Consider the following 25,415-nt stretch of genomic DNA (forward strand, 5'->3'; position numbering starts at 1 on the left):
ATGGAGGGAGTTTCACTGGGAGGTCACTCAGTGGTCATTCCTACATTTTTAACAGCTGAAAGTGAAAATTGTTCCTTTTGATTTTCTTGATTAGAAAATTGTTACATTTTAAAAGAGAATATTGTCCAGATGAAGTGACAGTGACACTGATACTGACTGTGGTTTTACTTCATTTTTACTGATAATCTACAGTTACCTACAATAAGCAGCTTAAATATTATTCATAGTAAAATCAGACTTAGTGATGTTCTTTAAAATACTACAATCATCATTCAGTGTTTCATGATTTAACATTTAATTCCACACACAGCAGTTATAAATGATCCACACAGGTGGTGATATACTGACATTAATAAACATTTAGAAGTAAAACCTTCTTCATTCAAAAAAGACGAAAAACAAACAACAAAGAAAAGGAAAACAGCAAGAAAATACATCAAGCCAAAATTCAAGTTTATAAAAAGCCATCACAGCTCCTGAACAAAATGTAAATATCCCATCTGAAGTATTAATCATTATTATTTTTAAAAAGATGTGATAAATGAATATGATCATTACATTTAGATTAAAGTCCACTGAAAAAATCAAGACAGGAGATTAAAAAAGAAAGAATAAAAAAGAAGAGAAAGAAAGAAGAGAAGGTTTTAAAGAGCTCATTATCTTTCTTCTATTTCATGGCTCCAAAACAAAGTTTTCACATATTCAAAACACTGTTTAGGATGATTAAATTATTAAGAAGTGAGAGGGTTTAAAGACAAAGAAACAGCCACCTATCAACAGCCTGCATTTATGAATCTTTTTACTTTGAAATCCTGATCTGTACCTGCATTACATTTGTTCTTCTGGACATTTCTTGCACAGAAAAATATACAAGTGGTTGTACCTGTGCTTCATGTGACCATCTAAAAGTTGTTTACTTTGTAAAATCAAACATGGTCACACTTAATATTTTATGAGTTTATTTGTGAGCAACTTCTTCAAAGTTTGACCATATCTGAACAAGTTTCCAGTCAGATTATTTTTTACATCATATTCACATTCACAACTTTATTGATAATGATAGATATGATGCATGGTGGGTAAATTCATTGAAAAAAAAAAACATATACAGACAGTTGTGATAAAGTGAGGAGATATCAGGAATATCACTGACATTATTTCAAAATAAATGTTTGTGTGACATTGTGAGGAAGATGGGGTTAATTTCTTGAAATAGAATTAGTAAAAACACAATCAAACTGTAATAATCACAGACTATCATAAATTCTGTTTACAATTAAATACATGATTACAGATACAGATATCACATGAAATGGTTATTACACTGTTATACACTGAATTGATCAAGTCAGCTGAAAACACTTTCAATAAATTATGATATATTATTACTTCATTATTGTTGCTGTTCTTATTTGTTTTCTATCTAATTCAATATTGAGTAAATCTGGGGTGAGGCATGAAGTTTCTTTTATTCTCCTCAGCCTCAAGTACTATCACAGAATCTGACTATTTATTCTGTGTTCATATAGACTAGATATCAGTTAATTTGAACTTAATTTCGTTGTATTTCATTGCAATAACGTTATCATATACTCTCTTCATTTCATCATTTAAAAAAAACAAAAAACAAGACAAGACAAATGGATTGGTAATAGGATTTAGTGAAGAGCAACACGTGATGAAGACACGAAAGAATCAGGAGCTCCGCTCTCAGTTGAAGTGTTGTGTGGTCCTGAAAAGGACCTTTGTGTTGTTGGAGTGAGTGAGTGAGTGTAGCGGGTTTACTTGGAGCTGGTGTACTTGGTCACAGCCTTTGTTCCCTCAGACACGGCGTGCTTGGCCAGCTCACCGGGCAGCAGCAGGCGGACGGCGGTCTGGATCTCCCTGGAGGTGATGGTGGAGCGCTTGTTGTAGTGAGCCAGACGGGAGGCCTCACCGGCGATGCGCTCAAAGATGTCGCTCACAAACGAGTTCATGATGCCCATGGCCTTGGAGGAGATGCCGGTGTCGGGGTGGACCTGCTTCAGAACCTTGTACACGTAGATGGCGTAGCTCTCCTTCCTGGTCCTCTTCCTCTTCTTGCCGCTCTTGGTGGCTTTAGAGACGGCTTTCTTTGAGCCCTTCTTCGGTGCTTTCGCTGGTTCAGGCATTTTCGCTTCCAACCAAACTGACTGGTCAAACGAGTGACTTGAGAGCGATCAAGAGGCTCTATATGTATGTGCATGAGGTGAAGAGTAGTGGGCTGTTACTCACACAGGATTGGCTGACTTGTGCTCGAGACTGCGCATGTGCAGGAATAGAGAGACCCTCTAAAGCCCCCCAGAAGTAATGAAGCATCCTGTCATCACCGATGCATGTATTTGTATGTAATAGGGGAGACCGGGGTTGTTAGTGACACTTTTTGTTTGACCATCAGTCAGTCAGTGGTTGTTGTTGCTTGATCTCTCAAGCTTTGATGCACAGCGCTCAGATGTGTCTACTACATATAAAACTCTATTGGACGTCTCCTACACAATCACAGATTATGTGTGTTAATGTGACATATGAGCAGGTCCATTCTTCCAACCTGCCCCACCGCTGGGGTGGGTTGAAACATGAGCTGGTGATAGATGTAACAATGAGAGGAAGTTTGCTGATTTAAGATCCACATGTATGAAAGAACTTTAGTTTTAAGGATGAAGAATAAACAGTTTTGAACAAAAAGCACAAAAAACAACTAAAGCATCAAAAACAAGAGATTAAAATGCAACTTAAACTCACAAATATTTTCCACAAGTGAATATGATTAAAACTAAATGAAAAACTATTGACAAACTTAACGCTGTCTCCTTCCTTCATTTCCTGATCCTGTTTGAACATCCCTACAAACATATTTTATCATTAAAATCATTTCAGTAATTGAAGGCTTATTATGCATCCTCCTGTGAATTTAAACCATTCTGCTCATGAATCCTTCAGTTATTTCACTTACAACTAATCCAGAATAATTCCTCCTTCTAATACTGTGTGAAGCAGTATATCAACTGTAGCAGCTAACAGAGTCAGTTTCTTCAGGGCTGTGGTCAGATCTGCACACTGGGGAAAATTGTGACATGTAACCATTTGCAGCAAAGTCACTGAGACAACTTGCCTCAGAGTTACATGTGTCGTTGTTCGCTATATCACAAAGTAATTTTAATATATGACTTGAATTTAGGTATCAAAATACACACTTACTCTGCACTATACTGTATAAAAACAATATCATTGACGTACTGATTTATTAAAGGTTTATTACATAAACATTGAACATTCTGAAAATTGTTCTCACCTCAGATCACATTTATTGCACGTCAAGATATAACTTTTGTCAACGTAGCCATGTGACAAGATGCCCAACTCTCCCCTACTTGAAAAAAACGTCATGAAAACGAATTTGACTCCTGACGGATTTTATCCTGTAACGTTTTCTTAATTTGTTGAAAGGAAATTCGGGTGTCTATTCTGGTTGCTGCTAAAATGCACCGAGTTCTTTTCCTTGTTAGTTATTTTTTGTGTAGTTGTAGAAGTGTTTTTGAAAGAGTCGACAGCTGTTTGTCTGAAGGTCTACATGTTGTTTATTCTTCCTCTGTATTTCTCCAGGAAGATTTATAGTGAATTTGACTCATTGTTGATTTTCTTCTGTAAATTCAAAATGTTGTTAATTTGTTGAGAGAATCTCAGGGTTCCACTCTGGTGTCTGTTAAGGTGCACTGACTTCATTTCCTCTCCTGCGCTTGTTCGTTATTTTGCTGACCTGAACTTCATTTCTGAAATAAACAGGCACATTTAAATCTTTATTTTTATTTTATTTAAAGCGCTGCAGTGACTTGACTGCAGACGGTAATTCATTATGGACAAAATGACAGAGGGAAAACACGGTGACTATTGGATGTTGAAAACATCCAGAAAAGTCATTAAAGCAAACTAATCATCTGTTTCTGGAATAATATTTCAGCGAGTGTATTCATATTAGAAAGTGCGGGGAAGAGACAGCAGGACGTTTTCTCTGGTGAACTTTGAGTGCGTCATGACGGAGAAACTTCCGTGGGATCAAAGTAGAGTAGATAATCCAGTCACGAGTGAGAAGATGTTGAATTAAAGACCACAATTGTAATGAGCTCATATATGTTAGACCGATTTAAGTGTAATTAAGTGTTTGAACATTTTAACTGAACATGAAATATTTGTAGTTGTAGAACCCAAATAAAACACATTTATAACACTGACATCATCATTTCCATCACAGTATGTCTTTTCCTCCCTGAATCTGCATTTTATCCAGTGTGGTGGAAATGAGGGTGACCCAAAGGGACAGCTGTTCTTTTTATGAAAAAAGACATAAAATACTAATAGTTCTTACAACACATGATACATTTCACTAAAATGGGCGGTTTTATTAGATCAATATTCAATTTTAAAATAATGCAGAGTTGGATGTCTTTGAGACAAAAAAAATCACACGTTAAAGGCCACTTTTTATATCATAAAAATAATGACTGATTTACCATTATTTTTTTGTAGGTTTGTTTTAGTGTCAAGTAAGTGTGACAAAAAGAAAAAATGCTAAATGTTTGTTTTTTTAATATATTGCAAAAGTTGAAGAAGCGCTTGTCACAAGAAAGTTACAAAGTGATTTACAGAGCAGAGAGTGAAACATTTGAAATGTTGAATTTCTTCTTGTTGTGTTGTTCAACATGTTGTGAGTGATGACTGTATTATCTACTGTACTTTGACTCCGCGTCATGACGCACTGACAGTTGTGGACTGTAATGTAGTTTCCCTCAGAGAAAACATGTTGTCTGTTGTGTTTGATTTGTCATTTTAGTAATAATTGTAACAGTTGGTGTTTTCACTGACTGGACTGTTAAATGACGGATAGTTGGCGTTACTTGATCGATGGCGGAGAGAACAGCCGCTACTGCGAGAGGAAATGAAAAGAAAGTTGTTGTAAACTCCTGCAGCTTAATGAAGATGATGTGTGGTGAAAAGCCACTGTGGTTGTAAATGATTTTCAGAGTTCCACAACATTAGTAAGACATGGTGAGAGTTCCAGTGTGTTTGTGTGCATGAGACATAAGACAGAGCTCTTTATGAGGAGAGTGTGTGGCTCTGAAAAGAGCCGTTTTGGGGTCTGGTTGAGGATCCAGCAGCTTTACTTCTTGGCGGGCTTCTCGGTCTTCTTGGGCAGCAGAACAGCCTGGATGTTGGGCAGCACGCCGCCCTGAGCGATGGTGACTCCACCCAGGAGTTTGTTGAGCTCCTCGTCGTTGCGGACAGCCAGCTGCAGGTGACGGGGGATGATACGGGTCTTCTTGTTGTCGCGGGCAGCGTTTCCAGCCAACTCCAGGATCTCAGCGGTCAGGTACTCCAGCACGGCCGCCAGGTAGACGGGGGCGCCGGCACCCACACGCTCCGCATAGTTGCCCTTCCTCAGCAGCCTGTGAACACGGCCGACTGGGAACTGGAGCCCAGCACGAGAGGAGCGGGTCTTTGCCTTAGCTCTGGCTTTACCACCGGTCTTTCCTCGTCCGCTCATTGTTGGATACTTTCCGAAGTCGAGACTAACAGAAACTGAAGACCAGACAGTCAAACCCCAATTATATGCTCAGGGAGCGCGCGCGGACGGGGTCTGGGGTCCGTCAGACCAACCACAGCAGAGCCTCCAGCAGAGGTCGACCGCTCTGGATTGTGGCGGACTTTTTGAACACATTTGTCTCCAATCAGCAGCGGAGATTCGGGCGGTGGGTCGCCCCTCCTGTCGGTGCTGAGCTCCAAGAGGAGCCTCTCACCAATCAGGAGGCGGAGGTCTGAAGCAGCGTCATGATCCCAGCCGGTCCCACAGTTTAAGAGCAGCGTGTCTCGTGTCTCTACTTTTCATACTTCTGTTGAGAGAAAGAAGGAACGATGGCAAGAACCAAGCAGACCGCTCGTAAATCCACCGGAGGCAAAGCTCCCAGGAAGCAGCTGGCCACCAAGGCTGCCCGTAAGAGCGCCCCGGCCACCGGCGGCGTCAAGAAGCCTCATCGTTACAGGCCCGGTACCGTGGCTCTGAGAGAGATCCGTCGCTACCAGAAATCCACCGAGCTGCTCATCCGCAAGCTGCCCTTCCAGCGCCTGGTCAGAGAGATCGCTCAGGATTTCAAGACCGACCTGCGCTTCCAGAGCTCCGCTGTCATGGCTCTGCAGGAGGCCAGCGAGGCTTACCTGGTCGGACTCTTTGAGGACACCAACCTGTGCGCCATCCACGCCAAGAGAGTCACCATCATGCCCAAAGACATCCAGCTGGCCCGTCGCATCCGCGGAGAGAGAGCTTAAACTATCTGCTGCTGCTCCACAAACACAACGGCTCTTTTAAGAGCCACCTCACTCTCTCTGAAGACACTCTCCCTCTGCTGCTCCGAGCTTTAACACCTTCAATTACTTCAATTATAACTCCCCCAAAAATAAAATATCACTATTATAACAATAATAATTATCTGAAAATGTTTTTCCGACAAATGTGTTTAGTCCCCGCAGTGAAATATTTCATTTGTTGGTTATATCATATTATTACATATTCACAGAAATTACTAAGTGGTGTTTTAACTATTTGTGAAACATTCTAATTAACACAGTAGGTTTCCCTACCTACAAATTTAGAAAATAAAACATCATTGCAGCAACAGGAAAAATGTCCTTGTAATATAGCCATACACTAATGAAAGTATTTGACAGCAAAATAAAATAGTAATGGCATGTGTAATATTATTTTTCAGATTTAATGTTAGACACGTGTATATGTTTTGTTGTGTTGCTCTTACGGGTCGAGGACACGGAGCGCTTTAATTCATCACTTAACAATCACAGAGTGTCATCAATTCAAACATCTCTCATCATTAAGACACTAACTTGTGGATCTACCATCTGAATGAGACACACAACACCACGTCTGACACCTGCGTGTAGAAATACTTCACATTATTTAACAAGGAAGATGCAAATTGTGCGCTGGAGGGACAAAATCCTCTGGACTGAGGTTTGCTGTCACATGTCCTCACTCTGTCTCTCTGAAGACACTCTTCCTCTGCTGTTTGTCTTCATTTATTTAGTACATTTCATTAGCAGTGGATGTTGATGTGCAGCTTGTCATCGGAAACTAGAAGCAGGTTTATTCTTTGCAAATAACAGGCTGATTGTCACATGGAAGAAAGTGAGTTAAAATCGACAACATTTTGTCACGATACAAATTTCAGTCATTTTAAATTCACTTTCTTGTTTCACTTCCGGTCTTACACGCGGGATCAAATTTTCATCGGGCTGCTTCTCTGGATACACGAGACGCGTGTAAAGATAAAGATCAGCGCGCGCCTGTTTATATTAGAATAAACAACCAAAAGAATAACGTCACATAGTTAAACCTGAATCTGACATATGAACCATATCAACAAGAATATATAAACCTACAACAAACATCTGATGAGGAAAAGTGTTTTGTGCTGTTTTCTATAACGTCTAATTAAAGATGCATCACGTTTCAGATCCTGCAAATCCTGGAAATACGTCATCTAGACGCGCTTTGTAACAAGAACAAGCAAGTTCCCCTCTTTCATTCAAACAAAAGTCAGTAATGTTGACGGCAGGAGATTATAATTAGAAAGAGAGAAATAATTCCAGGGAGGCTTTTAATGTTGGATTGTTTTTATCCAGGTGAAAAGTACCACATAATAAATGTATATCTGCCCCTTTTTGTTTTTGATTGTACTCAAGTGTGTGTGTGTGTGTGTGTGTGTGTGTCAGCCTCTGTGACGTCACAGACTTCCTCTGATGATGTTCCTCTGATGACGCGTCAACATTCTAGAACCTGGTTAGAACCATATATAACAGGGAGCCTTTAGAACACTCAGGACACACACAGCTTCAGAGGGTCAAAAGATGCAGTTGGACTGGACAGGACTTGGTTTTCATTAAGAGGTAAGGTAAGAACATGCTTCTAATTACGGGGAAGCTAAGAGGAGCTCGGCTCACCTGAAAAGATCATCAACTCCCCTGAAAGTCTAATCTGGAACATTTGAGGGCAGCTCTAAAACATGATGCTCCTCAAATAATAATAATAGTGAAAATATTCCAATGTTGTGAGTTTATTCACACATTACATTATAATTTGTGAACATTAATTAACACTATGCTCTGTGAGCTGTTGTGTGTAGCAGCCTGACAGCTGTGCTGTCCATGGTCCTGACACGGAGCAGAGGTGACTGACACACAGACACAACATGTTACTTACTTCGGTTCCTCTTTGATTTTCGTTGTTGCAAACTGAACTTTGGGCTCTAATTCCACTTTGTCCTGATTCTAACAACCAACAGACAGAAAGGAAACGAGAGAGAGAGAGAGAGAGAGAGAGAGAGAGAGAGAGAGAGAGAGAGACAGAGAGACAGAGAGATTTTGATTTTTCAAACCACTTTTATTTGCTCATGACTGTTACGAAATCAAAAGTACAAAACAAACAAAACTCAACAATGAACTGAACAAAAAAACATGAAATAAATGAAACATCCTCAATTCAAAAAAAGACCAAAAACCAGCTCATCGTCCTTCACAGAACACAACACTTCTTTAAAGCACCAGATCTTTTCAAACTCATCCACATTGTTTGTCAAAAAATAGAAACTGACATCAGTTTTCAGACGCACCTTCAACATACGTTTAAAAATAATCGTTGCGTCAACATCAAATGAATTTTCAAGCTTGTTTTTCCGGCTGAGATAAATTGCCATTTTGGCTTGACCCAACACAAAATGTAAAAGGTGACACTTCATTTTCTTTTTCCTGTTGTACCTGTAACCCAGTATGAACATGTGATGTGAGAAAACCTCATCGAACAAAGAAAACATATGAGTCAAACACTGAAGTAGAGAGAAGAGACGACCACACTCTAAGAAACAATGGAAAACTGTCTCTCTCTGTGGACAGAAAGGACAGCTATCAACAACATTTGGATTGATGACAGAAACAAATGCATTGACAGCAACAGCACCGTGTAGAACCCTCCACTGTAAATCACCAACCCTCTTTGTTATCGGTGGTTTATAAAGTGTTCTCCACTCAGGCCTCTGAGCCTCCGTCAGGGCCAGATGAGCTCTCCATGGACTGTCAACTCTCTCTTTCAGTTTGTTCTGGTTCAAACATTTCACTAACAGATAATACATTGTCTTACCTGTCATGGTGCTCAGTTTGTAATCAGCAACATTATTCAGTTTTAACAGAAAACCACCACATTTAAAAACAGGAACAATTTTCACATCAGGAACAGGATCACTAACATCAGGCTGAATCACACCGTCACAATAAGCAGCAATCAGTAACATTTCAGAGTCAGTTAGCTGCTGTTTCCAGCCTCTCAGCAGGAGGCTGACCACCCTGACCGACCTGATCCCCAGGCGTGAGGCCAGACCTGTGGCTTCGTCCAGGTGAGGGCCACACACCTCCACCACACGGCCCAGTGTCAGGATTCTGGCCTCACACAGTTTCTGGAGCACGGTTGGTTCTGCTTCACACCGGAGCCGAATCCCGTGAACCACCGGCTCCCTAAGAAGCCAGAACACCGAATCACATGTGTTCAGTCTGTCCTTACGGAACATTCCCCATACTTTAAACAGTCCTTGATAAAAACAGGGAAGGTCGTCCAACTTACATCCATTTAAATCCATTAAAAACAGAGACTCAGCCAGACCCAGCCCACCACACCTCTCCAGTATGGCACGAGCTACAGGTCTCCAGACCAGGTCGACAGGTCCAGTCAGGAGTCTCTGGATGAACTGGAGCCTGAAAGCAGCTCCTCTGCTCGCCAAGTGGACAAGCCCATGTCGTCCTTCCTCCTTGGGCAGGAAGAGGACGCTCTGTGGGACCCAGTGCAGACGGTCCCAAAAGAAATCCACCATGACCGCCTGCAGAGAGAGAGAGAGAGAGAGGGAGAGAGAGAGAGAGAGAGAGAGAGTTGTTTCTCAACATTGCTGATGTGTGGATGATTAAAAAACGACACCGACTTGATTATATAATAAAAAGTTTATTACAAAAAAGTTCAGCATCGTCAGGCACCATATGACGTACTACTAGATGTACACAGCAGAACAGCTGTGATACTTTATGAAGTCCTACCATGTAAAAACAAATGTGAGTTCATTTTGATTGAAGAACTCTCCACATTAGTTTACATTCACAAAGATCAGACCATGATGTTAATATTGAAGCCAAAACGCAGTAAAGACGTCTGACGCTCGCGGCAACGTGATGCAAGAGATTTCTGAGTTTTCTCAACTTTTGTCTACTGTTGTTGACTTAACTAAGGTTTACAAGTTCTGACAAGAGTTCTGCCAACTTGGATCTTCTTGTTCACCTACTTAGGACAATCCTGGAAGGCTAATGAAGAAATTCTGGTTTTAATACCATGTATTTCTGCCTTCACCAAATGCAGATATTCTTGTTGAATAAACATACAATTATTCCTTCAATGCCATGTATTCCTAAATTCACCAAACACAGATATTCTTGTTGAATAATCATACAATTCTTACTCCAGTGAATTGAAAACTTACCTATATAAATAAAGGAAAATGTATGTTGCTGTAATTATTATTGAAAAATGCTCAATAAATAGATATTGAATAAAACAAAGCACAACTGAATGTTATCTGAAATCCTATTTATTTTTTTTAACAGTGCCTCAAGTACATTTCAGAAGGTCATGGGTAGTCGGGTCAATTTCTGTACAAAAGTATTGCCGGTTTCTTTTCTTTTTTTTTTTTTTTTGGGGTGCTTTGAGCACCGCAGCGGAGATGTTAAAATTGAAGTCCAGAACCAAAAAAGACAAAGTACGTGAAAAAAAAGTTTCCAGCAACATATAGTCACTGTCTTCTAAAAGGTGAACTTAACCACTTGCACATTAAATAGAACCCAACAGAGTAGCGTATTCACCATTTGATTGGCAGCAGTTAACAGGTTATGCTTTATATCTCATATCAGCATTACGTGACGCATGTTTAATTTAAGGTCAACCCCCCAACGTTGAGAAGAAGCAGGAAAAATACAGTTGTCAAACAGCAATAGTCTAATATATTTAATTGGCATTTGACATTAAAGGAAAATAAAGTCATAGAATGCTGCTATATTATTCTTAGTATTTGATTTCCATGTGTACTGGAGTGTGTTTTGATGATCTTATGTGTTACTGACTGAGCAAAACGAGCGCTTTAATTAATTAGTTAGCGAGCACAAAGAACCATGAATTCAAGCACCTCCTATTATTCATGCACTTAACTTTTGCTCTACCATCTGAATGAGACACACAACACGATGGCACCAACTCAACAATTATGCGCTGCGCTGGAGGGATGAAATCCGCTGGACTGAGATTTGCTGCGACATTTGAAATATAGACAAAATTCCGGGTTAAAGCCCAAAGCTTCAAGAACACTGGAATTATAGTTTATCCAAAACAATAAGCGGTAAGATTTTAGCTTGCTGTCACTTACTCTTCGGCTGCACAGAAGACTCTCTAAGCTCACGAGCGTCCCCTTCCATGCGGCAAGAGTATTGCCTGCCTCACCTCGTGCCCTTTTACTGCAGTTTATGATCGATCAGCGAGACTAAACACGTTACACACATACATTATATATACATCAGCTAGACTATGGAAAGTCAGGGCGTATGATAAAAGTGTTGAAAACATTTTATACAGAGAGACAGCAACACGCTCTAATCGCATGGTATGCCAGCACAGTTTGTGAGGGATTGCGCAATCCAAGGTGAGGCTCAGCTCGCTGGTGCCGCACCGTGCGACTCTTCCCTGTATTTGAACGGAATGCGAAAATTCAGCGATTTTGAACGAAAAAATAATCAAAATTGTTGGAATTGTATAACTTTATAGTACAGATCAGTGGGCAAATATCAACATTTATTTTATTTTATCATTATTTGTTTTTTTTCTTTCCATGATGTCAGGTGAGTCTCTGCCTCCCCGACCGCACGTCACTGATGTATTTATATATATATATATATATATATATATATATGTATTGTATTATATATATACTGATGTATATATATACACATCAGTGACGTGACGTCAGTGACGTGACATCAGACACGATTAATTAATTACAGAAAAAGAAAAAAAACGCTTCAAAAAATCGCAGTTTGCACTCCAGACAACACAGAAAGTTTGTCAGGAGTTCCTGTTCCACCAATCACACTGACACCTAATTCACACCAGGCACGGCTGCGTCGCGGCACTCGGACTGATACGCTGCCATTCTAGTCAATGCTGTAATTTATACCAGAAGCGCTGCGGCGCGTCTCAGCAGCGTCCCAGAAGCGGCTCAGCGCTCCGCTCCACGGAGAAGAATACACAGCAAGTCTATTTTTGACGGATGGCGCGTCATTTGACACACAGCAGGTCGAACGGGTAGGAAGTCAGGCACGGAAAACAGGGGAGAATCCGGTTGATTTTCAAAACAAAAGACCCCGCGCAGACTCGCGATTATAAAGACAGAGAAAATAAATAAAACACGTAGCCTGCTTAACCGTGCAGAAGCACAAAAAGCAAGGAAAGAGAACTTAATCAACCAAATCAGAGCAAGTAAACATAATCAGACGGGCAAAAACGCTTCTGAGTTTAAATAAAGTTCTGTGAATGCAACATAAACAATATTTTGTTGTTTAAATGTATGCATGTGTTTAATCATATAGCAAAATCCATTTAAGTTGAAAATTGTTGTTTCTTGTTATGCCATTAAAGTACGATTAATTGAGATTAATTATCATAAAGCCTCTAATTAATTCTATTAATTTTTTTATCGAGTCCCACCCCTAAGATATACATATATATATATATATATATATATATATATATATAATGTATATGGTGAAAAGAACTATTTATATCACTCAATTTTTAATGTGTTTGGACATGTGCTTCTTAAATGTAAGTAAATGATATCATTTGGTGTGTCAAAATGTAAAACTGTCTTCATCAGGAATCATGGCATTTTAACAAATCCAATTTTTCACTATTGAGGATTAACATTTTCTGCAGGTGATTTTTGAGGACAAACAGTTAAAGGGTTATTCTTCAGTTATGGTCAGTTTTGCACTGAAAAGTTTTAGAAAATCTAAGATATTATTTAGAGAAATGTGTTTATATGTTTTATTTCTCCATCATGTATAGAAACACTTCCTAATAGTAGTTGTGCTGAAAATATTAAATATTGTATCTTTTTTGTTTTGTTTTGTTTTGTTTTGTTTTTTACCATTTTCTGGAAACATTCAGAAGAAATCATCACACCACAAAAACGTTTTTTTTTTTTTTTTTTTTTTTTTTTTTTTTTTTTCCAGAAAATTATAGACATACTTTGTGTTTTCAATGTATCTAATGAAATGCAACGGACAGATGTGAGCAAACGTATAAAAGGAAATTATTTTCAGATTTTTAAATATTTTCTGTTGGTAGAAAGAAACTACAAAAGACAGTTCGTCATGTTTAGCTTGAAACATCTGTAAACAAACATTTATGATCTGTGAGAACTTCAAAATGAAATCAAACAGAAAATAATTTTGACAAAATATACATTTTTAAGTTTAAATGAAACAAACAAAAACTTCTGTCCTCAAGTTTTAAATCAAAGTTAGTTAAAACAGAAGATAAAATAAATAAATTAAATCAAATTTGATTTTTAAAACACAATGTTAAACTAAAGTATATGAAACATTTAAACAGATCACTCCTCTTTTACAAAACAAGTGCTGGTTGAACATAGAATATTTTTAGTTATATAAGTTATAGTGTTCTGCTTTACCCGTGTTATTTTATTAATCAGTATGTTTAGTTGTCACTTAGCACCCCCTGCTGGTTCACTTTTATAGCAGTCATGTAGATCACATGGTGTGTGTCTCTTGGTGATGACATCATCAGTAGGCGACTGATATTTCTCCATGTCAGATCCAGGGAAAAGCTCTTGCGTTTTTGTTTAGTCGGACATCATCCTGGTGTTCGGGCGTTTGAAAGCATCGTTGGTATGTAAAAATAGACCTTGGTTTCATTCTTTATTCATTTCTATGTATATTTTTATATATTTGAGATGTTTGATAGATTTATGGAGATAAACATGTGCATAGTGTATTCATGTCAGCCACAGCCAAATATGCTTAAGATATATTGTGCTAGCAACATTATGCTTCCTGTGGCCAACTTGTGGTATAGTTGGAAATTATTTGTATTGTTTAATGCACTTAATGCTTCCTTTATATATATTGTAATAGGGATTTGGACACATTGTAACTGTATCTCTTTTCTTTGTCAGCGTTACTCTACTGCCAGTTTCCTCATTAAAGACGGTCAACATGTTACATCGCTGTCTGCGTGGTAATTAGGGATGGAGTTTATCTGCCTGTCCATTTATGCAAGACGTATGAAGAGGACAGGACATATAGTTATATAAGCATTTAAAACACAGGCAGTCATTTCCATCATAATATCTCTTTTCCATCAACAGAGAGTTGAAAATGACTGTTGTGGAAATGACATTTTATCAAATATCAAATATCTGCTGATATATTAGCATGCTAATGTCTTTTTTTAGATTTAGCTTTAAATATAATCAAAATAAACAACAACAAAACAAAAAAATGACCTTGATATTTTGTGATTTCAGTTCCCTCCATGGAGCTAATTCAGTCCTCTGGTCATGTGTCCCCTGTCAAATGACTGATGCTGTGATCACCAAGTACACAAACCCCAAAAAAACCTCCCTGATTACACATTTTACCCAGTGTGGTGGAAATGACAGTCATCCCAAGAGACAGCTGTTCTTTTTAGGAAATAATGCATCAAATACTAATGTTTCTTACAGCACCTGGTACATTTCATTAAAACAGACTTTTGTGTCACTTATATTTAAAGTTAAGATTTGATCAATATTGAATTAAAATTCAGCAGGTCTGAATGTCCAGAATCTTTTAAAAAATAATAATAATCACTGATTTACCTTTGAATTTGTTTGAAAACGGCTTTTGATGGAGCTCAGATTCATTTCCAAACATTTTAGGAGAGAAATGAGTTTGAAAAGTGGCTGAGCAGCGCTGACATCAAGGTATCAAGGTCATTTTTATCATTATACAACACAGGCTTACACAACAAAATGGGAGTTGTAGTTCCTTCATGCTACTGAATTCAGAATGGAACCAAATAAAATATAAAACTAAATAAAATAAAGCAACTTTTACACTTAAACATCCAGGAAATAATTCTGTATTGCATTTTGTTAATTTGCATCAGGTTGAATGTTAACAGCAGCAAAAAGTTCAAGGTGTTGATGATAATATGGTGGACGTCTTCACAGAAGAAGTTCCACATGTGGAGAACATTGTCCATCATCTTTGACTGAGTTTGTGTTTGAAGCATCATGATACACAGCCCACCTCCCCTCATCCTGCTCCAGTCTTGCTTGTTGTGTCCTGTCAGCTCAGAGTTCAGTCCCCTCAAGTGCAACAGCTTGATCCTGTGATGGAGCAGCAGCCTGTACTATGAAGCAGGTTCAACATACCCAGAGTATCTTTGAGTGATCTGACTCGACTAAATCTAACAAAGACCATCAAGGAGAAGCCGTCACATGAAGCTGGTTATCAACTCTGTAAGTCACCCCAAGGTTTCCCAATATAGACACAAACATGTTCACATAAACAGGGTGGCATTTGTAGCATCTCACCGATCTCAGCATCAACAAGACTACTGACAGCACACAGGCATATTTTACAAATGAAGAGCAAACCATAGTATTAGACAAATAATAAAGAAGAAGGAGATCATATCCATCATAATCCAGACTGAAGGAAACTCTCCTGCAGCTGCCACATGCAGGAAGGACAGTCAGCAAAAGAGAAACAAAAAACTGCAGACTGTGTGAATAATGATAATAAGGATCATATGTTTCTTCTATCCAGCTCTTTTCAGGATACTCAAAGACACTTTACAAAGATTACAATGATCAAAGAAAACACACAGTAAAATATTTGTCACACAAAACATTGATCACACATTAAAAACAGTTCAAGGCGTAAGTTAAGAGCGGGTATTTTGAATTGTGGTATTTTCATAAGGGTGCCTGATGTTTTCAGCTGGACACAGGGCTGTATAATATCACTGCTCCATCAGTAGAGCACGAGTACATCTGACCATCATTACATTTGTGTATTCAGTTAAATGAATGTTCTGCTTAGATATAGACTATTCTTATTTCTTATGGTGTGTGAGAGTTATATATGATTTAATACATTTAGTCATCATCTGTCTGTCATCTGATCTGCAGACACATGATTAAATGTATTGAATTATATACATGTGAGTGCAGCTTTCTCTTTTTTATATGGGAACATTTAGAATAACACACCAGTCCATCAGAGCGCAGTATAAAACTGAATTGGGAGCAAATAAAAAGTCAATATAAAAACATCATTCAAAGCAGTCAGTAGACTGACTTTCATGGCTTTATAAGTACAACAAGTACAAGGCTTTAGTGCTTCAATCAGTCTGTGTTGTAGGATGAAATTGGTTTATAAAAGCACAATGAAGTAACACTTTTCCCTCCTCTGTACACTGAGAATGAAATTAATTTCACCTTTGACAAAGGTTTAGTCTTAATATCACACCTTTATTCAGTTTAATACACAAACATATTTGTTCTCCAGTGACATCATCAACATCAGTCATGATGACAACAGGTTTGGATCAAATGAACAGTTGTAGACACATTTTAAACTCACTAGGTGGCAGCACCTCTCAGCAAAAGACAAAAGACATCAGAGGACTGAGACAACTTTGTTCTAATGATGTAAAATTACACTGTAAAGAATTTCTCTGTAAAAACAGTAAAGTGTTGCCTACAGAGCGGAGCGCCAACATGGTTGAAAAGAAAGTACATTTGGCCTCAACATAATATTCTACATGATCCAAGAGGTTCACACAGTAACTGTTATTTTACATTTATTTGGTTTGTATCTGTTTCTAACATTTGTGACCTTGAATGGACAATTTAATATGTTTTCTGTTGTTATGCTAACGTGTCGGGACCTGTCTATATCAGATATTCATGTGAAAGTCTATTGTTGAGCCTGTCTAAATGCTGGACATTTGTTGAGAGACTTTAAAATAATAAGAGATTTATTTTTCAAATGCTGTTTTTTTATGTATTTTATTTTTCTAGTTTTCACGGTGTCTGCGGAGGATAAAGACATGGAATAAAACTCAAAAAGACATCTGTACGATGCGTGGCCATTATTTTCCTTGGACCGGTGTAGTTACAATCCTCATACTAGCTTACTACTATGTTATAGTGCATAAAAATATTAATGTAAATGTTCAAATCTTTGTTGAGTTAGGATGTAAATTATATGTTGTATTGTTATTGGGACTGACAATTATAACATGCACATACTGTGAAAAAATCAAAAAGGGAGCACATCTTAAGTCTGTGAGGACAAAATACTCACATTTCAGTTATTTATTTGTCTCACATCACAAAAAACAAACGCTTACGTGTTTCGGCACAAAGCCTTCATCAGAGCGTTTGTAGTACTATGCAGGTTCAATCTGATAATATACACAAGGTCAGAGAAAGAACACAGCTGGGGGCGGGACCCAATTATTTAAGAACCAATCACTTTTCTTTATCTATGCCTCATGTACCTTACATGTGAAAAATAAATGAATAAATAAATAACTACAAAAAAATAAAATAAATAAATGAAAAATGAAATGAAAATAAATACATAAATAAATAAATACATAAATAAATAAATAAAACAAAATCCTAACCCAAAAAACATCTTAGACTGAAATCATCATTAAGTCAATTTGGTGCCATAGTGTTGAGTGTGTATATGCAGAACATTTGTCTTTGGGCCACTTTCTTTAGAATATCTCCTCCTCCAGTGGGTATCGTGACTTTCTCAATCCCACAGAACTTCAATGAAGAGGCTGAACCGTGATTAGCTTCAACATAATGTTTTGTAGTTGAATAATCCATATTGTCTGTACCGTTTGCAGTTTTGTGCTCAGATATACGTTGTTTCAGGGGTCGTTTGGTCTGTCCCACATATTCTAGCCCACAGGGACATGATAACATGTAAACCACATGGGTCGACTTACAGTTTATAAATTCCTGAATATGAATTTTGAAAGGCTCAGTGGATGAAATATAATTTTTAAAAACATTTCATATGTTCTTGTGTGGAAGATTCTGGAGGTTTCCTCTGTGGTTACACTTCCTGAATTCAAAACCACTCATTTAAACAAACTCCCAGTTGTCTTTCCCAGCTGATTGACTCCAACTAATCTTCTGCCACTCTCAACTACTAGTTCACCAGATTTTACATGAGGAAACAATTGATTAAACTCATCTTCAAACCTTGACTCTAACCTTCTTCTTTCATCATTCAGTTCTCTGTCATGATCTTCCTTCAGTTTATTCATCATGTTTGTCATCTCCCTCTCTTTCTCCTCTCTTTCTCTCTGTCTCTCTGCCTCTCTCTCCTGTCTCTCCCTCTGTCTCTCCTCATTCATCTCCTGCTTCTCCCTCTTCCTCTCCTCATCTCTTTCTTTCCTCTCTCTCTCTCTCTCTCTCTCTCTCTCTCTCTCTCTCTCTCTCTTAATCTCTCCTAATTTCTGTTTCATATTTTTCCTGAATCTTTCTCTCTATCTCCTCTCTTTCTTTGCGTATTTTTTCTTCTTTCTCTTTGAGGATGCGTTGTTTCTCCTCTTCGATCGCCCTCTCAGCCTCTTGGAACATCTCGTTGGTGTAGTGGCTTCCTCCGTTCTTCTGGACTATATTTCTGATCTTCTGGAGCAGCACACTGACCTGAGTGTGATCCGTCAGCTTATTGTTGAAGACGTGGTACTGGCCGTTACACCTGGCAACGAGTTCCTGCAGGTCTGTGCTTCCACCCAAGAACTCTTCTATGGTCATGTCTTCAAGTTGGTCACCACCAGTAAAGAGAACCATGCTGTATCTGTCTGCTGCCTGGCCAAAGATTTCTTGAATCCTCTGCACCGTCTGCTTTTCTTCCTCTGTGTATCTGCCCAGCCTGATGACCACCAGGAATACATGGGGTCCAGGAGAAGCGAAAGAGATACACTGGCATATATCTTTGGTGGTTTGGTCCATGTCAAACCTGGTGTCAAACAGGCTTGGAGTGTCGAACAGCAACCTGTTGTCCATCCACCGTACCTCTGCCCTCAGAACAGTCTACAGTCATAGACTTGGCACTGAACTTTGATTCAAAGCACTGTCGTCCCAGAATGGTGTTTCCAGTGGCACTCTTCCCAATTCCAGTCTTCCCCACCATCACTATCCTCAGCTCCTCATTATTTGTTCTGCTACTTCCTGAGAAGAGGAAGGAAAGACACACCTTAATACATTTCCTGTGAAACTCCAGCAGTGTTTTGTGGACGAAAAACTAAATCCAGCCTTCAATCAGCATGAGTGTGAGTAGATAATGACTGAGTTTTCATTGCTGGGTGAACTATTCCTCACATTTCCATGATCTAATATGGATTCAGGGTTAGTGACCCTTAACTGAGTCCTGTCCCTGACATGATGAACTGTTTGTCCCCTGATTGTCTCAGTTGTGTGTCTGCTCTTGTTTTATTTCCCTGTGTTAACTGCAGATCTCAAACCTTGCTCTCCCCTCCCTCACCACTGACATGAAACAGCAGCACTAAACTGCAGCACAGAGCAGCACTGAGCTCCCCACCCCTCCCTCCTCCTTTATTTACAAGAAATGCCAGCAGTTCTTTTAAGCTCCTATACTGTCCACTGCTCCCCATCACATGAACACAGAACAGCAGTGTTAAAATGTGTCTGGGTTTAGATTCAGTTGGTTGGAAGTTTTAAGGGAACTCAACATCTTTCAAGCACTTTAATGTTCTTATATAACTTATTCAGTGCTTTCCTGTATTTACAGATGTCATATGCACATTTTTGCTGAGACTGTTAATATATTTTAATGTAGTCCACAAAGGACGCAAAAGTCCTAACTGATCTCTTATTAATCATAATCTTATCAAATCAGAAATTAAAAGTCCATTTCTATGAGATACAAACACCGTCAGTTTTGGTAAAATTTCCTTTAACTCACTGATGTTTTTCTCAGAGAATTTCTATGGACCTCAAATAAAATCAATAATCAGTCAGTAATCATTCTCCCTGAACTGTTGTGTCTTCTGATCACAACAGTTCACTCAAATTTAACCAGTCCCTGTGAATTCTGCAGGATCTTGCAGTTTTTTTTCCCAAAACTGCAACTTTTGACCAATCATCATTGCTCCTCACAAGTTCTACCAATCACAGCAGTCCACTGCACAAACATGATACACAAATGTCTCACTGAAACAACTCAGTGTTTCCTTTTATTATTCACCATTTTTTTACATTTATGTTTTTTCATTTTGTCATGAATATGGAAAAGAACATTTATCATCATTACTGACATTTATCACTGCTATGTGCACTTTTATTTTAGAGTTTTGTGAGTTTGAGCTCCAAAAAGATTTTGCTTCTTTGTGTAATAGTCCCCTAATGTTTTTCTTAATTTCAACAGTCATGTCATGATCAATAATTCATGTTTGTCAAAATTATGTGAAATTTTTAACTTTTCCTTTGTTGCCATTTGTTGTTTAGAGAGGAGGAGAGGAGAGGAGAGGAGAGGAGAGGAGAGGAGAGGAGGAGAGGAGGAATGGAGAGGAGAGAAGAGGAGGAGAAAGGAGGTGGGAGGGCACCATGAGGTTTAAACCCTCTCATATTAAGGTAAATATCTAATGTTTTTCTTAATTTCAACAGTCATGTCGTGATCAATAATTCATGTTTGTCAAAATTATGTCAAATTTTTAACTTTTCCCTTGTTGCTATTTGTTGTTTAGAGAGGAGAGGAGAGGAGAGGAGAGGAGAGGAGAGGAGAGGAGGAATGGAGAGGAGAGGAGAGGAGAGGAGAGGAGAGGAGGAATGGAGAGGAGAGGAGAGGAGAGGAGAGGAGAGGTTTTTGGTTTTCAAAATCCCTTTATTGAACCAATGCAATGCCTAATGTACAACAATAACAACCACCATTAAACCAGAAAAACAAAAATCTTCAATCAGAAATTCATAATCAACTCCTCATCCTCCCCCACAGAGCACAGAACCCTCCCAACAGTCCATGTTTGACAAAAAGCAAACATATTGTCTGTCATCCTATAATAGGCATGTTCCACTCTCAGTCTAGCCTGTTACAGGCCCTCCAGAACCGGAACCGGCTCCACACTGCCGACATTCTGAACGCGGTTCCTACGTGTCAGCCAGATGGCCAACTTGGCAGAACCAGAGACAAAATTTATCATGGAATGAACAATCTTCTTCTTGGCACAGTATTTCGGACCAAAGATGAATAAACCAAAAGAAAAAACTTCACCAAACCCCTGGAACAACCTTCTTAATAGTTCAAAAAGAGCTGACAGCCGAGGACACTGTACAAACAAATGTGCCAAAGTTTCAGTCTGACCACAGAAAAGACACTCCTCCCCTACCCCCGGATCCATGTGCGCTCTGTGTCTGTTTGTAGCTATTGCACCATGCACAACCCTCCACTGGAGGTCTGCTGTCCGCTTTTCAACGGGCAGCTTGTACAGGGACCGCCAGCTGCCTTTCGGGGAAACGTCTGTGCCAAAAAACTCAGTCCACCTCGACTCCTTCAACCCTGCCAAAGATTGCAGGTTCAGAACCTTGACGCAGACGTGGTAAATTGCTTTTTTCCCTGCATCCTTTAGCTTGTTCAGGTGAGGAGTTGTGAACGACAGCAGCTGGTCTCCTCCCTCCTGCCACGCCCCCACTGCTGGGGTGATGAGCAGAGAGGGAAAACTGTATTCACTGTTCTCAGTCCACTGGTCACATAAAGTGCAGTTCCCTGCAAACGCTCTCAGTTTTTGTGGAAGGGCAGCACGGACTTCCTCCACCACTCTATTGATAAGCCTGATAGAGGTGATGTTGCTCCTCGTTCTCAGAGTGTCCACTGATGTTGCTGTCATCTTCATTAGATGGCCCAGTTTGGTGCAGCCAGCTTCTCTGAGACTTGCTCGCAGGCTGGCAGACTGCAATGTCTGCGTCCTTAAAAAGTTGTTAAAAAATAAAGGCTCCTCAAACAACCACATACCTGGAGTCTCATCTGTGGTACGAGCAAACCTGAAAATCTGCCATGCTTGCAACACAGAGCTGTAAAATGGTGTCAGTCCAGCAAGAACCACATCTTCAGGTTGTAACAGGAAAAGCTGTTTGTCGTAGCCCAAGCGCCCAGCTCTCCTCAGCAGTAGCCTAGCTGTATCAAGCCAGCCTGGGCCAGAGGTATACAGGAGTCTTTGTGCAGTCTGGAGTCTAAAGGAGGCAATTTTACACTGAATATTAATCAACCCCTGTCCCCCTTCAGCTACAGGCAGATAGAGGACTACTGCTCGGACCCAGTGCTTACCAGACCAGAAAAAGTCCACGATGGCTCTCTGAATATCCTCTATCAGGCTTCTTGGTGGTGTCAAAGCATTGAACCTGTGCCAAAGGGCCGAGGCAACCAAGTTATTGGCAACCAGAACTCTTCCCCTATATGACAACTGGGGTAGCAACCATTTCCATTTAGACAACCGCGCGCACACTTTCTCCTTGACACCCTCCCAGTTCTTTGCCTGAAAGCCTTCTGTGCCCAAGAACACCCCCAACACTTTCAGCCCCTCCTTCCCCAACTCAAGACCTCCAGGCAGACTGGGCACTGCCTGATCCCTCCACTGTCCCACCAACAAAGCTTCACTTTTCGCCCAGTTCACCAGTGCAGATGAGGCCTTTTCATACAGGGACAGGGTGTCCTGCAAACAGTGAACATCCCCCTGGCTCGTGACAAAAATACTGATGTCATCTGCATAAGCCGAAACAGTAGGAGGATGAGCAAGATCCGAGGACCCAAGCAGTGAGAGACCACTGAGCCGACCCCTCAACCTGCATAGCAAGGGCTCAATGGCTAAACTAAAGCTGACCTGATATAGGACAGCCTTGTCGTATCCCTCGCTGCACAGGGATTGGCCAGCTCAGCCCTGCCCCTGTCTTTACTAAACACTGAGCACTACTGTACAATAAACCAATCCAAGCTAGAAACCCATCACCAATACCAAAAGCCCTGAGTGTAGAAAACAAAAAGCCTTCTCCTGGTCCAAACACACAATACCAAAATTGACATTATTATAAGATCTGCACACATCAATGACATCTCGAATGAGGAAAATGTTGTCCATAATAGTCCTGTCAGGCACACAATATGTTTGATCTGTATGAATGATTATGTCCAAGATGTACTTAAGTCTATTTGATAAGGCTCTAGAAAGCACATTATAGTCTGTACATAGCAGGGCAACTGGCCTCCAGTTCTTAAGTAAGGCCAAATCCCCTTTTTTGGGCAGTAGGGAAAGTACTGCTCGTCGACAAGAGACAGGGAGAGATCCTGCTCTAAAACATTCCAGCAAAACAGAATGCAAATCAGGACCAAGAATATTCCAGAATCGCTTAAAAAAGTCAGCAGAGAGACCATCGATCCCAGGTGCCCGTCCTGACGCTAGCTGGTTGACAGCAACTGTCAACTCCTCCAGAGTCAGCTCGCAGTCCAGATCAGCTTTCTCTTCCAGGGTGAGCTGAGGAAGCCCCTCCAGGAGCTCCTCACGACATTCCATGCTGCATTGCTCCGCCCTGAAGAGTTCAGCGTATGGAATAGCTCCTCATCTCACTAGGACTTGTGGTCACTCTGCCTCCTGGCAGCTTAAGGCAGGTCATCTGCTTCCTCTGTGCCACCGATTTCTCCAGATTGAAAAAAAAAGAAGTTGGGGCATCCATGTCCTTTAGCTGGAGGAAACGAGACCTGACGAGGGCCCCCTTGACTCTTTCCTGCAGGAAGGAGCTCAACTTGAGCCTCTTTTCCTGCAGCACATGACCCATGGTAGGATCAGAGTCCCTATGTAACCCTTCCTCAATGTTTTTAATACTGACTTCAAGTTCCTGAACTGCTGCCTTGATTTTAGCAGTGGAATGGGAGGTGTACTGCTGACAAAAAACACAAATTTGTCTTGCAGAAGTTTGTTATTAAAAAACCAGTGGGACTTAACCCTGTCACCTGGTGAACTGACCAAATCTATGCTGACAAAATGATGGTCAGTGAAACCAACTGGATTTATGTTGCTATGAATTAGTCTAGAGCTGAGATTCTGGGAGATATAGAGCCTATCTAATCTGGCTGCACTCACCCTGTTGTTACTAACCCTCACCCATGTATATTGCCTGGATTGTGGATGTTTAACCCTCCATGTGTCTAACAGATCCAAGTGTGTGATAACGCTATTAAGACTCTGAGATGACTGTGGGTGGGGCTCCTCACCCGTCCTGTCCATTGTAAAATCTAGAGTACAGTTTAAATCCCCACCAATAATCAACTGATCCTGGTGATAATTAATCAGCTCATTTTTTAGCAAGGTAAAAACCCCTACTCTTTCTGGCCCTTGATTTGGGGCATACACATTAACAAAACAAAACAAAGAACTTTCTATTTCAGCCCTAACAATCAACAGTCGACCCTTCACCACTTCAGTGGAAGATAAAACTGTTGCATTTGCAGTTGATCTAAACAGAACAGCTACCCCTGCACTGAAGTTGGTGCCATGGCTAAGAGAATATGAGCCCTCCCACCATAAACCCCAGTCTACCTCATCTGCTGGATTTGTATGTGTCTCTTGCAAAAAAAGCACATCTATTTTTTTCTGAGTAGAAACTTCAGAAATTAAAGCCCTTTTCTGTCTGTCCCTCCCACCATTAATGTTTAAAGACCATATTTTAAGGTTCTGCACAGAAAGGTGAGAGAGGAGAAACAGGCAAGAAGAAACAAGCAGAGAACAGTAAAGAGAGGAAAACACCGAGAGATACATGATCATGTTACTTTTTTCGTTTTTCGAGCAGGTCTACTGTTTTTTGCTTTTCTCAAAGTTGTAATGTGTTTCTTCAGGCGAAAACGTTTTTTTTTTCATCCAAAAGATCAAAACCAACCAGTCTTTTCAGTATGTCCACAGATTTGATGAACTTATCAGTATCACTAAAGTAATCACTGACTTTAACAGACTTTTTAAAAGTTACATCAAGGAAATTGTTTATGTCATCTAAAGAATAGAGGTCATCTGCATTCCTGTTGCTTTCACACACAGATACAGTATCTGACTCTGAGCCAAAGTCCATATCATCTCCCTCATATGATACCTGGCTATTGAGCACTTCACTGGTAATGACGTTTTCCATGCCTGCAGAGCTTGTAGAAGCTGCTTC

At 39.8% G+C, this 25,415-nt stretch overlaps 3 protein-coding genes and 1 pseudogene across 3 annotated transcripts; 1 reads left to right on the top strand and 3 right to left on the bottom strand.

The window, feature by feature from the left end:
* Nucleotides 1–1,725: 1,725 nt before the first annotated feature.
* Nucleotides 1,726–2,191, bottom strand: LOC146330796 (histone H2B 3-like). Its single transcript, XM_084714310.1, has one exon. The coding sequence runs from the start codon at nt 2,148–2,150 to the stop codon at nt 1,782–1,784; it is 369 nt and encodes a 122-aa protein (XP_084570436.1). The 5' UTR covers nt 2,151–2,191; the 3' UTR covers nt 1,726–1,781.
* A 2,932-nt stretch (nt 2,192–5,123) lies between these two features.
* Nucleotides 5,124–5,589, bottom strand: LOC146330797 (histone H2A-like). Its single transcript, XM_084747378.1, has one exon. It carries the CDS (start codon nt 5,555–5,557, stop codon nt 5,174–5,176), a length of 384 nt encoding a protein of 127 aa, XP_084603504.1. The 5' UTR covers nt 5,558–5,589; the 3' UTR covers nt 5,124–5,173.
* Nucleotides 5,590–5,895: 306 nt separating this feature from the next.
* LOC146330798 (histone H3) lies at nt 5,896–6,383 on the top strand. Its single transcript, XM_084747291.1, has one exon. The coding sequence runs from the start codon at nt 5,926–5,928 to the stop codon at nt 6,334–6,336; it is 411 nt and encodes a 136-aa protein (XP_084603417.1). The 5' UTR covers nt 5,896–5,925; the 3' UTR covers nt 6,337–6,383.
* An 11,780-nt stretch (nt 6,384–18,163) lies between these two features.
* Nucleotides 18,164–19,432, bottom strand: LOC146330799 (GTPase IMAP family member 9-like; annotated as a pseudogene).
* Nucleotides 19,433–25,415: the final 5,983 nt, after the last annotated feature.

The sequence above is a fragment of the Lutjanus erythropterus genome, chromosome 3 (assembly GCF_056507025.1).
Source record: "Lutjanus erythropterus isolate fLutEry1 chromosome 3, fLutEry1.hap2, whole genome shotgun sequence".
In the NCBI taxonomy this organism is placed as follows: domain Eukaryota; kingdom Metazoa; phylum Chordata; class Actinopteri; order Lutjaniformes; family Lutjanidae; genus Lutjanus; species Lutjanus erythropterus.

Coding starts and splice junctions, on each gene's coding strand:
- LOC146330796 (XM_084714310.1), bottom strand. CDS start 2,150: ATGCCTGAACCAGCGAAAGCACCGAAGAAGGGCTCAAAGAAAGCCGTC.
- LOC146330797 (XM_084747378.1), bottom strand. CDS start 5,557: ATGAGCGGACGAGGAAAGACCGGTGGTAAAGCCAGAGCTAAGGCAAAG.
- LOC146330798 (XM_084747291.1), top strand. CDS start 5,926: ATGGCAAGAACCAAGCAGACCGCTCGTAAATCCACCGGAGGCAAAGCT.